The 15,000-nt window shown below is 41.3% G+C and overlaps 1 protein-coding gene across 2 annotated transcripts in view; it reads left to right on the forward strand.

The window, feature by feature from the left end:
- Positions 1–2,893, forward strand: part of LOC135095282 (uncharacterized) — a 5,671-nt gene extending 2,778 nt beyond the window's left edge. Inside the window, exons 1-2 of one of the 2 annotated variants that reach the window (XM_063996044.1) lie at positions 2,016–2,147; positions 2,672–2,893. In XM_063996044.1, the coding sequence (XP_063852114.1) occupies positions 2,031–2,147; positions 2,672–2,878 (324 nt within the window). In that variant the 5' untranslated portion in view covers positions 2,016–2,030 and the 3' untranslated portion in view covers positions 2,879–2,893. Of the gene's footprint in view, positions 1–2,015; positions 2,148–2,671 lie in introns of those variants that run through there. The other variant, XM_063996045.1, reaches the window with a different exon arrangement.
- The last annotated feature ends 12,107 nt before the right edge of the window (positions 2,894–15,000 follow it).

The following is a 15,000-nucleotide window of genomic DNA, read 5'->3' on the forward strand; positions in this document are numbered from 1 at the left end:
GTACTTGTGCCTGTGTGAGACTTATGGTGGTGAAGGTGGCACGTGAGTCCACCATCACAACAACAACAACAACAACAACAACAACAACATAATCCTTTGTTCTTCTTTAGGGACAGCATTTATAAACTTTTTTTTAACCATTTCTTTGTACTTGGTCCCTCTCTTTAATACATTAAAAAACAATACTAATAGTAAAAAAAATCCTCACAAATGGGGGGTGGTAACACAAACCGCGCAACACACACACACACACACACACACACACACACACACACACACACACACACACACACACACACACACTTTCCTCATCGTCTCTCTCTCTCTCTCTCTCTCTCTCTCTCTCTCTCTCTCTCTCTCTCTCTCTCTCTCTCTCTCTCTCTCTCTCTCTCTCTCTCTCTCTCTCTCTCTCTCTCTCTCTCTCTCTCTCGCTCCGTAATAATGATTTTTTTTTCCCTGCTCTCCTCAATCATTGTTTTTCTTTCCCAGGTTATGTGTCATTTGGGGAAATTAAAAAAGTAATCAGGTAACAGGTGCTTTAACTTGCAGAGCAACTTCAAGGACCTTCCCCAGCGACTGGAGGGTTCCAATTTTTTAGACTCGTCTCAGACCGGCTCATACGGACCCCACAGTTCTTATTGAGGTTGTTCTTGGTATTGCGCAATATTGCACCACACCTGCACGAAAATGCTGTGTCGCTGCTGCCCAGGCCTCACTACCCGGGACCCTCCCCGACCACCAACCATCACACCAAGAGTCGCGCCACCGTGAAGGTTGCGGCGAACGACATGTTGCTGTAAGTGACGCTGTGTTTACAATGCGTGGAGCTTCATCTGCATTTTGATTATACTTTCGTGTTCACGAGAGTTTTTCCTAATAATTTATTTCATTTTTCAATGATTAACTGTTAGAAATAGCGAACATAAGTAAAATATGTTATACACTTTTTTTTTTAACATCTTCACAGTTCAATTCGTCGTAATACCATTTTCTGCTTTTTTTTTTTTTTTTTGTCAAGTTCTTACAATACACGTTGATTGTACAGTCACTGGTGAGTCTGATGGGGTCAACAAAACTGGCTATCCCGTATATGAAGTGTGTTATGACAAATAATTCGCGCATTTTTCGCACTCCAGCTCGAGCTGTAGTGATGAGGCGAGAGTTGCGTGAGTTGCCAGGCAGAAACTTTCCCTCACATGCAGATCAATCAAAATATGCAAAATACGGCAAAGCGGTGGCTCTCATGAAGGAATGTCATAAAACAAGAAAGACGCGCCGTCAAAAGTTACCTCCATGAAGGTGTTAACGAGACTGAAAGCGCTATTTTTCTATGCGATGGACGCCAAAAGGTGCTCCCACCAAATCATCGTCGTGCCCTCCAGAGGCCAGGTGGACCGGTGAGTTGTAGAGATGTGCGCTAACTAAATTAGAACCCGCAGGGGTAAGCTCCTGCTGACGGAATAACAAATAATAATAAATAAATAATTAAATAAGTAAATGAATAAATAAATAAAAAATAAATAAAATAAAAAAAATGTGTGTGTGTGTGTGTGTGTGTGTGTGTGTTTCAAACAGTCTGCATCACTATGATCAGGTTAGTTTCCTGACCTCATCTGAGCTTTAATTTTTCCCCTCGTAGGCTATTGAAATCCAAGGACTAGGGCAGAGATCGACGCAAAAACAACCCTGCGCTTTACTTGGAACGGACTTCAGAGTAACATTGGCAACCCTGGTTACTACACACTCACACAATGACAACCCTGATTACTACACTCTCACACATTAGCAACCCTGATTACTACACTCTCACATATTGGCAACCCTGATTACTACACACTCACACATTGGCAACCCTGATTACTACACACTCACACATTGGCAACCCTGATTACTACACTCTCATATATTGGCAACCCTGATTACTACACACTCACACATTGGCAACCCTGATTACTACACACTCACACATTGGCAACCCTGATTACTACACACTCACACATTGGCAACCCTGATTACTACACGGTCACACAATGTCAACCCTGATTACTACACTCTCACACATTGGCAACCCTGATTACTACACACTCACATTCTTGGATGGAGGAGACAAGAGCACAGTGAAAAATGTCACCGATACTGAAATCAAAGTATGTGAAAGGTCTTACCCACTGACGCACAAATGCAAACTCCTCGCGTGATTACAGAACCATATTGTGAAACGTTTCGGCGTCCCAGCTCGACTCTTACTAGGTGTGACTGGCGATTGCTAAAGTGATTTTGATTCTAATGATAGTCTAACAAGAATTTTATACTACTGATGAACAAAACACCCATGAGAACCCGGCGCATTATCCCTGTGGCTTTTGAAAATAGTCTTTATGAGAAACCAAACGCATTTCAGAAAAGGGACCTTGACATGCCTGGCGGTGCAACATCTACAGGCTAAAGATCTGTGTTCAGAAACGCTTTGCTCTCTCACCACGACTATTCTCAAAAGCCACAGAGATGATTTGCTTGATTAAAAAAAAGAGAGAGAATAAATAAATAGATAAAAATCGGCCTTAAAAACTCACGTAACTGCACCTATATACAGCCTTTTGAATGTAGCGGAGGTGTGGCGCAGAAGTGTTTCATGATATTGCCCTTAACTTCACCTCTTCTCCCGCCGCAGTTTGCTCACCTGACTCCAGGCAAAAAGTACACGTTAGAAGTGAAGGAGTGCTTTACAACAGTGCACTGTGACATACTGACGACACTTGAAGAATGGACGGAACCAGAGAAGCCACGAGTGCTGGAAAAGACAGAACTCCAGACGACAACAGACACCACCATCACCATCCAGCTGCCCGTCCTGCAGAACCCTCCACGGTCTGTGTGACTGTGTGTGTGTATGAGAGTGTGTGTGTCAGAGAGAGAGAGAGAGAGAGAGAGAGAGAGAGAGAGAGAGAGAGAGAGAGAGAGAGAGAGAGAGAGAGAGAGAATATGTCTTATTTGCTCATATGAAGTTCTATTTGTACTATACGTATTTACTTGACTGTGTGTGTGTGTGTGTGTGTGTGTGTGTGTGTGTGTGTGTGTGTGTGTGTGTGCTGCGAAAAAGGCCAAAGTTCATGTGTTTATCCCGCCGGTCGTGCTCTAGTTGTACCCTAACCCACTCAGTGATTGGTTACTGGTGGCAGAATGCACTGGATATTGTTGAGGAAATACAGCGGCGGCGGCGACGAACATCACACGAAGAAGCAAGACACTGAAAAGAAAGCACTGGTAATGGTTCGCACAGGAAGGGAGTTGTTACTTTAAGAAGTTTAATTCAATGGACTTTTGAAATCAATTGGGGAATTAGTCAAAGTCTGGTATCTCTTCCCGGCTTGCATAGCAACAGGGGTAAGAGGACAGCGAAGCAAAGAAGACTTATCAGATTCGTCAACCTCATTGGCGCGGCGTAATTATCTGGGATTTGTTTGAGCTGGCTTAAGACCTTACCATTATAGAATTAATTTTATCGTATTAAGGGCTCCCCATTCTCTGGAATTAGGTGAAAAATTCGCCTCTATAACCTGGCCAAGCAGGAGAAATTACGTTTATTCACGGGGTAAATTTATCATAGAAGTGGTCAACACAGTGACGCTGAGAGGGGGAAAAAGTAAGGACAAAAGGAAACTGAGGAGAGGAGGGGAAGGGGGAGGGGTTAGTCACATGATACTGAGACTGTCTGGCCATCCCCGCACATTACATGGGCCTTAGCCTAAAAAAAAAAATAGAAATATACATAATTAATTTCCAGCACTACACCACTACCACCACCACCACCACCATGGCTGCCAGATGAAAGAACAGGAGGGAGAGGAGGAGGAAGAAGAAGAAGAAGAGGAGGAGGAGGAGGAGGAGGAGGAGGAGGAGAAGAGGTGCTCTGTGAAGACCAAACAGCATTTCACAGCTCTTCCTGACTACCCAAAGCACATCAAACTGGACAAGCACAGGTTAGAGAGAGAGAGAGAGAGAGAGAGAGAGAGAGAGAGAGAGAGAGAGAGAGAGAGAGAGAGAGAGAGAGAGAGTGAGAGTTATAGGTATCTTGTTGTTATTCTTCTTGTTTTTCTTCTTCTTCTTCTTCTTCTTCTTCTTCTTCTTCTTCTTCTTCTTCAATTTGAATTAGTAGTAGTGGTGGTGGTGGTGGTGGTAGTGGTGGTGGTGGTGGTTGTTGTTGTTGTTGCTGTTGTTGTTATATTAAAAGTAGTAGTAGTAGTAGTAGTAATGATAATAACAATAAAAATAATAATAGTAATAGTAATAGTATTTGGTATATTTAAGGACACACACACACACACACACACACACACACACACACACACACACACACACACACACACACACACACACACACACACACACACACACACACACACACACACACACACACACACACACACATATATACATACACACTGCCCTCCCTCTCCCCCTCCTCTCCCCCTCCCCGACAGGTTGGCCTCTCCCCCTCCACCACCACCACCACCACCACCACCACCATCACTGACTTTATATTAACAGATTTATATATTGAAGATATTTTTCCTTTTAGCTTTGAAGAAGAGGAGGAGGAAGAGGAAGAGGAAGGAGGAGGAGGAGGAGGAGGAGGAAGGTTAGGTGTGGCCCTCCTTCCCCCTCCCACACCACTGCAGTCCCAGCCTCTGATTGGCCAGCCCTCAGCCAATCAGGAGAGAGACTTTATGGCCTTGCAGGTAAATATGTTGTGGTACTGACCCCCTCCTAGTCACCCTTGTCATGTCCCCTGTGCCACTTGAAGACCCCCACCAGACCCCCTCTTAGTCACCCTTGTCATGTCCCCTGTACCAAAACACTAACTACTACTACTACTACTACAACTACTACTACTACTACTTCAGGTGGAGGAAGGCCGAAGGGAACTGGAGGAGGAGAGAAAGAGACACAGGCTGGAGGTTGAAAACATAAGGTCTAGATTTAGAATGATGACAACGACCACAGCCACCACCAGCACCTCCCCCACTAGCCTGCCTTTCTCTTCAAGTCCCAGCGAGGAGCACCCGCCCTCCTCCCCACCCTCCTCTCTCAGCAGATGGGAGGTGAGAGGGAGAGAAAGAGACAAAGAGAGAAAGAGGGAGAGGACACCCACAATTCACACTGAAAATGTTCTGTCTTACTCTAATGCCTCTCTTTAATTGCTCAGGGCCTGGACAGACTGAGAGAGGAACTGATGAAAGAGAGAGAGATAGAGATTGAAGAGAGAATTGCAAGTGTAAGAGAGGAAGAAAGGAGGAAATTAGATGACGAAAAACAGGTAAGACAGACAGAGAGAGGGAGAGAGAGAATGTAATGATTAAAAACAATGATTGGATGGTAATTGGTGCAAGAAAAGAACGACGTTTGTTGTGAAGGACAGGCAGGAGACGGGGGAAAGAAACACACAGAGGAATGAAGAAAAACATGAACAAAACACAAGACAACAACAAATTCAACACCAGAACGACACAATACACAGACAGAAATACAAACCCAAGCTATCTACACATGAAAAACACATTTACACACCTGAAAACATAACACATTACACACTTACACATCTGAAAATGCCCAAAAACTGTGTCCCTCCTCTACCTGGCTGTTGCTCACACCTGCACCACCAACACTTGATTTGAATTAGTGTGATGTGAGTAAACCACAGAAACTTTCAATCAAGTCATTACAGACACTGCCACACACACCCAGACACTGCCACACACACCCAGAAGCTGCCACACACACCCAGACACTGCCACACACACCCAGACACTGCCACACACACCCAGACACTGCCACACACACCCAGACACTGCCACACACACCCAGACACTGCCACACACACCCAGACACTGCCACACACACCCAGACACTGCCACACACACCCAGACACTGCCACACACACTCAGACACTGCCACACACACCCACACACTGCCAAACACACCCAGACACTGCCACACACACCCAAACACTGCCACACACACCCAAACTTCAACCAGATGGGACCACTGCTTTAACATCTATTTCTAAAGCCGAACTCTTTGCTCAAACCTTTGCTAAAAACTCTACCTTGGATGATTCTGGGCTTGTTCCTCCCTCTCCTCCACCTTCTGACTACTTCATGCCATGTATTAAAATTCTTCGCAATGATGTTTTCCATGCCCTCGCTGGCCTAAACCCTTGGAAGGCTTATGGACCTGATGGGGTCCCTCCTATTGTTCTCCGAAACTGTGCCTCCATGCTTGCACCTTGCTAGTCAAACTCTTTCAGCTCTGTCTGTCAACATCTACCTTTCCTTCTTGCTGGAAGTTTGCCTACATTCAACCTGTTTCTAAAAAGGGTGACCGCTCTAATCCCTCAAACTACCGTCCTATTGCTTTAATTTCCTGCCTATCTAAAGTTTTTGAATCCATCCTCAACAGGAAGATTCTTAAACATCTATCACTTCACAACCTTCTATCTGATCGCCAGTATGGGTTCCGTCAAGGCCGCTCTACTGGTGATCTTCTGGCTTTCCTTACTGAGTCTTGGTCATCCTCTTTTAGAGAATTTGGTGAAACTTTTGCTGTTGCCTTGGACATATCAAAAGCCTTTGATAGAGTCTGGCACAAAGCTTTGATTTCAAAACTACCCTCCTACGGTTTCTATCCTCTCTGTAACTTCATCTCAAATTTCCTTTCTGACCGTTCTATTGCTGCTGTGGTAGACGGTCACTGTTCTTCTCCTAAATCTATTAACAGTGGTGTTCCTCAGGGTTCTGTCCTATCACCCACTCTCTTCTTATTATTCATTAATGATCTTCTAAACCAAACTTCTTGTCCTATCCACTCCTATGCTGATGATACCACCCTGCACTCTTCCACGTCTTTTCATAGACGTCCAACCCTTTAGGAGGTAAACACATCACGCAGGGAAGCCACAGAACGCCTGACTTCTGATCTTTCTAAAATTTCTGATTGGGGCAGAGCAAACTTGGTATTGTTCAATGCCTCAAAAACTCAATTCCTCCATCTATCAACTCGACACAACCTTCCAGACAACTATCCCCTCTTCTTCAATGACACTCAACTGTCCCCCTCTTCTACACTGAACATCCTCGGTCTGTCCTTTACTTATAATCTGAACTGGAAACTTCACATCTCATCTCTAGCTAAAACAGCTTCTATGAAGTTAGGTGTTCTGAGACGTCTCCGCCAGGTTTTCTCAACCCCCCCAGCTGCTAACTCTGTACAAGGGCCTTATCCGTCCATGTATGGAGTATGCTTCACATGTCTGGGGGGTTCCACTCATACTGCTCTTCTAGACAGGGTGGAGTCAAAAGCTTTTCGTCTCATCAACTCCTCTCCTCTAACTGACTGTCTTCAGCCCCTCTCTCACCGCCGCAATGTTGCATCTCTAGCTGTCTTCTACCGCTATTTTCATGCCAACTGCTCTTTTAATCTTGCTAACTGCATGCCTCCCCTCCTTCCACGGCCTCGCTGCACAAGACTTTCTTCTTTCTCTCACCCTTATTCTGTCCACCTCTCTAACGCAAGAGTTAACCAGTATTCTCAATCATTCATCCCTTTCTCTGGTAAACTCTGGAACTCCCTGCCTGCTTATGTATTTCCACCTTCCTATGACTTGAATTCCTTCAAGAGGGAGGTTTCAAGACACTTATCCACCAATTTTTGACCACTGCTTTGACCCTTTTAAGGGACTGGCATTTCAGTGGGCATTTTTATTCTTAGATTTTTGTTGCCCTTTTCCAGTATCCTTCCTACATAAAATATATATATATATATATATATATATATATATATATATATATATATATATATATATATATATATATATATATATATATATATATATATATATATATATATATATATATATATATATATATATATATATATATATATATATATATATATATATATATATATATATATATATATATATATATATATATATATATATATATATATATATATATATATATATATATATATATATATATATATATATATATATATATATATATATATATATATATATATATATATATATATATATATATATATATATATATATATATATATATATATATATATATATATATATATATATATATATATATATATATATATATATATATATATATATATATATATATATATATATATATATATATATATATATATATATATATATATATATATATATATATATATATATATATATATATATATATATATATATATATATATATATATATATATATATATATATATATATATATATATATATATATATATATATATATATATATATATATATATATATATATATATATATATATATATATATATATATATATATATATATATATATATATATATATATATATATATATATATATATATATATATATATATATATATATATATATATATATATATATATATATATATATATATATATATATATATATATATAGAGAGAGAGAGAGAGAGAGAGAGAGAGAGAGAGAGAGAGAGAGAGACCATAAGAAAATGAGAATTTATCAGAAATCCCAGAAATTGTTAGTGTTTTAATTTCTCATGTTTCTATGACAGGAATCGTTTAGTTGGGCAAGTCTTTCACCAACTACATCATTTTTTTCGGTTTCTTTTGTGCATTAGGAGTGATGGAATTGGTTCAGTCATATTCCAGTTAATTTTTTCAGTATTACGAATTGTTCAGGTGGTCGAATGTTCCAGCTATCGGTTTACTCCAGCCACCCTCACTGAGCAGATATGAAAACAAGAGCCGCTGAGAGGTTTGAACTATTCGTCTGCTGCTTTTAGTGTTTGCGGTGCTGCTCCAAGTTGTTCTCTTCGCTTATTCCAAGGCCATCAGTCGTGGCAAGAACCAGTAAAATCATACAACTTCAGGCATTTAAGTACTTCAACAACTCGATTACTCTTTTTACTGGCAGTGGTAGTGTTCCAGAGAGAGAGAGAGAGAGAGAGAGAGAGAGAGAGAGAGAGAGAGAGAGAGAGAGAGAGAGAGAGAGAATTATTGTTATTATTATTATTATTATTATTATTATTGTTATTATTATTATTTAATAGAAAAAAAAGTAGATTTGTTGTTTACATGAATACATTAAAAAAAAAAACTTTAATTATTTAATAGAAATAAAAAAAAATACGTAGATTTGTTGTTTACATGAATACATTAAAAAAAACTTTAATTATTTAATAGAAATAAAAAAATACGTAGATTTGTTGTTTACATGAATACATTAAAAAAAAACTTTAATTATTTAATAGAAATAAAAAATACGTAGATTTGTTGTTTACATGAATACATTAAAAAAAACTTTACTTACCCTATTTTATAATACACATTTCATACAAAAAACAGACCATTGTGTTCACCTGCACCACGACACACTACCAAGCATGAGAAGCCAAAACTAAAATAAATAAATAAATAAATAAATAAATAAATAACTGCTGATGTTAAAATATTTCATTCAAAAACTCGATAACTGTACTTGATGTCAGTGGCGTTTGAAAAAATATATATTTTTCTTACGCCACAACATTCTATTAAAGTCGAAGGCAGGAACCACAACAGTAAAAACTGACTGTAGACATGAGAACAACTCCAAGAACTCGAATACTTCTTTTAATGTCAGTAGTGTTTGAAGAATGCATGCTTCACCTCCACAGCCACATTTCATTAACCTCGCAGGGAAAAAAAAAGACAATTTCTGGAACTCATTACTCTTTTTGTCATTAGCGACAAAGAAAATAATCGACGACACTTACACTGCGTCCTATCAAGGTTGGTGGAGAAGCCATTGGACTAAAGAAAACCAAGAGTCCACTTCATTACACCTCTCCAGTCAGTGATACCTTTGGAAATTCTCAACTTTTCACCACAAAACGTTCCATCAAGATCGGTGGAGAAGCCTGTGTTCTTTATATACCTGTGTGTGTGTGTGTGTGTGTGTGTGTGTGTGTGTGTAGGGGGAAGAGGTTGCAGGTCTCTGTCTGTCTGCATGCCTGTTTGTATGTATGGTTGTCTGTCTGTCTGCCCGTCTGCTTCCCCTGTCCCCTCACTCTCTCTCTCTTTCTTTCTCTTTCTCTCTCTCTCTCTCTCTCTCTCTCTCTCTCTCTCTCTCTCTCTCTCTCTCTCTCTCTCTCTCTCTCTCTCTCTCTCTCTCTCTCTCTCTCTCTCTCTCTCTCTCTCTCACACACACACACACACACTTTTCCACTCCGCTTCGCCTACAACGAAACATCCCCACACACCGGAGGAACTGCACACACAAGCAAAAATGGAACCAATTAATACAATATTTTATATGAGAGGAAAACAAGTACATCACAAACTGACGCACATACTCAAGGACGCCACGTACATAAACACAACTCCAGCAGAAGAAAATGAACATCGCCTCTTCAGGAAACCAGTAAACACATTTCGAAAAGCCTTACCTGAACCAATATATGAATAATACAACTGTTGTACTATTATTTTAGAAAACTAAATGAACTGAAACACCTGTGACGCAGACAAGACGGCATTTCTGTCATATTTCATTCTCATACTTCTGTCACTGTTCTTCACCCAACCTCTACTACTTCTTCTTTCAACCCCACTGTCTATCCCTCATTATCTGATTTGATCCCTCTTGTTTCACCAGCCACGCACATACATCAATAGCCTAAACAGGTGTATAGAAGCCTTACAAAGGACTCCACCACCACCACCACTTCCTCCTCCTCCTCCTCTTCCTCCTCCACGCTTAACCCACATGGCGTCTGTGTGGAGCAATTACTGAAGGGAAGAAAGAAAGTGAGAAGCGAAATAATGCAGAGCTGAAGGAGGGAAGTGGAGCAGGAGGTGGAAGAGGTGTAGTGGGTGCAGAGAGAACAGAATGCAAGATATGAGCGCACAAGAGGAAAGAACGAGGGGGAAGAAGAGGGGAAAGAAGGGAAGAGTGAGAGTGGTAGAGGGTAATAGGAGGAAGGAGTGTAAAGCAAGGAAAGGAGTAAAAGAATGTAGAGGAAAGAAGAGAGGAAGGAAGGAATAAGGTGAAAAAGAGGGAATATGTAGTGTGAGACTGGGCAAGAGAAACGAATGAAAGGGTGCAAGAGAGAGAAAGGTGCAGGAGAAAGGGAGGAAAGCGAAGGAGTGTGGAGGAGGGAAGGAAGGCGCGAATGGGGAGAGGAAAACAAGAATGAATGAATGTAAGGATAAGGAAGGAAGGAATTGCCGTGAAGAAAGAAAGAAAGAATGAAAGAAGAAGAGGGAAGGAGAGAATCGATAAGAGAAAGGAAAATAATGAATAACAATGGATGTGTAAAAGGGAAAGAGGCATTGAGTGGAAGCGAAAACGTGTTGATTATGGAAAGGAAGAAGGAAATGAATGATAGTAAATGAAAAAGGGGGAAAAAAAGGGGAGAATCCACGTGAATAAATTGGGCAGAAGGAAGGAGTAAGTGGAAAATGGAAAGAAGTAGTAGGAAGAAGTAGTAGGAAGAAGTAGAAGGAAGTAGTAGGAAAAAGAAGAGATAAAAACAAAAAAAAAAGCACAGTAGCGATTTGTTACGAAAGAGGAAATACGAAAGAGGAAATAAAGTAGAGGAAAAGCTATATAAATCCGATCACAATTCAGATTTAATTTCCTGCACGAGTTTGTTTTGTACTTTGTGTTGTGGTGGTGGTGGTGGTGGTGGTGGTACAGGTGTTAATGGCTCTGGTTGTGTTGCTGTTGTGTTGGGGCTGTGGTGGTGGTGGTGGTGGTACAGGTGTTAACGGCTGTGGTTGTGTTGCTGTTGTGTTGGGGCTGTGGTGGTGGTGAACCAGATGGTGTGGAGCTAGGGTTGTTGTTGTTGTTGTTGTTGCTGTTATCGATTTTTATATTGTTTTACAGAGAGAGAGAGAGAGAGAGAGAGAGAGAGAGAGAGAGAGAGAGAGAGAGAGTGAGAGAGAGAGAGAGAATGTTAAAGGAAACCTGGTGTGTCGTGGCGTTGACCACACTGAAAGGCAGGCATCTACTCGTAACTAGGAGTAGCCGGAGATTATAGGAAGCCGTGCCACGTAACAAGGAACATAATATACCATTTTGTCTCAATCCTTATTTATATTTCCAGTTCACATTACCCACATCAGTGCACTACACATTCTCGATCCAATGGGCATATTTGTTGCTCCAGTCCGGCACTACAACCAGACTTGTAATTAGAACCAGTGGAGTTGGCACCCCACTTTCCACACGATCAGCTACACTGCCCTCACGTTGACACCACTCGGCCCTACTCGTCCACCTGGCAACCTAACGCCGTTGGCTGCTAACTCCTGCAACCATACACCAACATAACTATTCTTACACAACCCTCACTATGCATCGCCGGATAATGGACAGTTGTTACCTAGCCCAACAATCACAATTCACTTTGTTCTCCCCGATAAGGAACATTATTTATAGAACCCGTTAAACACACAATGAATACTTAACACTTAAGTGTAGTTATCAATGCCTCTGAATAACACCTTTTCCAATTGTGTGCAATAGAAAACACAGTGAAAACAATTACTAGGAAAGAAAAGAGTAAGTGTACTCACCTCAAGAGTGCAGGTGTGTAGACTCTGGGAGACGGGAGGAAGCAAGGAGTGAGGCGGGAGGTGCCTGTGGGGAGAGACACACTGTGCTTCATGCTCTTACATTTATACTCCACAAGCACAAGTCTGTACCTGTGTACATCTATCTATTTGTATCTATCTGTATAAACACACACACACACACACACACAGAGAGAGAGAGAGAGAGAGAGAGAGAGAGAGAGAGAGAGAGAGAGAGAGAGAGAGAGAGAGAGAGAGAGAGAGAGAGAGAGAGAGAGAGAGAGAGAGAGAGAGAGAGAGAGAGAGAGAGAGAGAGAGAGAGAGAGAGAGAGAGAGTCATCCAAAAATGTACTCCTTGTTTGACTCGCTATAATTAACTGAATTTTTTTTTTTTCAGAAGCAGTTGGCCAAAATAATAATGTCAGAAGTAAGACAAAGCTTTGAAGAAAGAACATCTGTCATAAAGTGTTACTGGAGGCACGAAAATGTCAAAGAAGTGCAAAGACAATTCAGAAGACACTTTGACAGGGATCCACCAAGGTGACGCACCATTGCTCGCATCACAGCTAAGTTTGTACCAGATGGAACTGTTCACGACCTCCATAAGCAAGCGTGTGTAGTAGTAGTAGTAGTAATTGTAGTAGTAGTAGTAGTAGTAGTAGTAGTGGTTGTAGTGGTATTAGTGGTGGTAGTAATACTAGTGGTAGCAGTAATAGAAGTAAGGAGAGTAGAAGCCTTTGTGAGAGGAAAAAAGTAGTAGTAGCAGTAATAGTAGTAGTAGTGGTAGAGGTAATATTTGCGATTTGTTACTACTACTACTACTGCTACTACTACTACTACTACTACTACTATTACTACTACTACTGCTACTACTACAACTACTACTACTACTACCTCTAGAACTATTACTACTACTGCTGCTAATAATACTATGTGAATATTAATAGTAATGCCTTAAAAATTGTTGCAAAAACAGCTGCAGTAGTAGTATTTATATTAGTAATAGCAGTAGTAATAATAGTGGTAATAATAGTAGTAGTAGTAGTTTTTGTTGTTATATTGTTACTATAATTGTTATCAATATCACACACACACAGTAGTAGTAGTAGTAGTAGTAGTAATAGTAGTTATAGTAGTAGTAAGAGTAGAAGCAATAGTAGTTTTAATAATTTAGTATAATTTAATTATTTGATTAATTTTATTTATTTATTTATCTATTTCATTTTATTTATCTATTTATTTATTTATTTTTATTTTTTTGGTAGATATATGGTGTTTTTTGTGGATATGAGTGTGTTCGTTGGTTGAACAAGTCCCTGTATATCAAGTAGACCTTTGTGTGTCGCTCAAGTACCGAACGGCCTGGAAACACTGAGCCAAAGGGACGCCGCTCAGTCTGCAGCCAGTGTGGCGGCGTATCTTGTGTGGTGCGCGTGTGTATCGCATTGTGTTCCTCCTCAAAGACTTAGTGGTGGTCAAGATAACCAGGATTGGCCAAGCCCTCCCTGAAGTGTGCTACCAGTAGTGTACCAGGTGTGTTGAGTAGCCGCCAGGTGTACAGCCACACGTGTGTTGTGTACATGTGCATGTTGTGTACAGAAAGACCTCCTGCTGGTGTTTTGTTAGTCCCATCATGCCTCTGGCCCGGGAAACTACACTTGCCCCTCCTCTCAGAGACGCCATCTTGTTGTGTCAGTCCGAGACGCCTCCTTCCCCCCACCTCTCTCCCCACCACCCGCCAGCCACTCCTTCTCACTTCCGCCAGCACTTCTGGCCGCCCAATAGCCAGCAGCACCTTCACGGCCACTACCTGCCAGCACGCCTTCCTGTCCTTATCTCCTCCCACTCCCTCCCCCTTCCCTCAACCCACTCCTTCCTAATCCCATTTCGCCACCCACTCCTGCCAGGCCCCTACCAGCAACCCACTCCTTCCCGCTCCAAGCCTGCCAGCCGCCCCTTCCCGCCCCCCACCCACCATCCACTCCTTCCGGCCCCCACCCGCCTCACGCTCCTTTCCCCTTTCCGCCGCCCACACACGAGGTGCTCTCCTCGCTCCCTCCCCCCACTCATGACGTCACGGACAGCGGTGACAGTGACTAGCTGGTGTGAACCGCACCTCACACCCGCTCTACCTAAATACTGCTACTACTACTGCTACTGCTGCTACCACTGCTGTTACTATTACTACTGTTACTCCTACTGCTACTATTACTACTACTACAATTACTAGTGCTACTAGAATTCTATTACTACTATTACTGCTACTGCTGCCACTACTGGCGCTACTACTACTACTGCTGCTACTACTACTACTACTACTACTGCTACTACTATTACAACTACTACAATTCTGTTAC

Source organism: Scylla paramamosain, chromosome 48, assembly GCF_035594125.1.
Source record: "Scylla paramamosain isolate STU-SP2022 chromosome 48, ASM3559412v1, whole genome shotgun sequence".
Taxonomy (NCBI): Eukaryota; Metazoa; Arthropoda; class Malacostraca; order Decapoda; family Portunidae; genus Scylla; species Scylla paramamosain.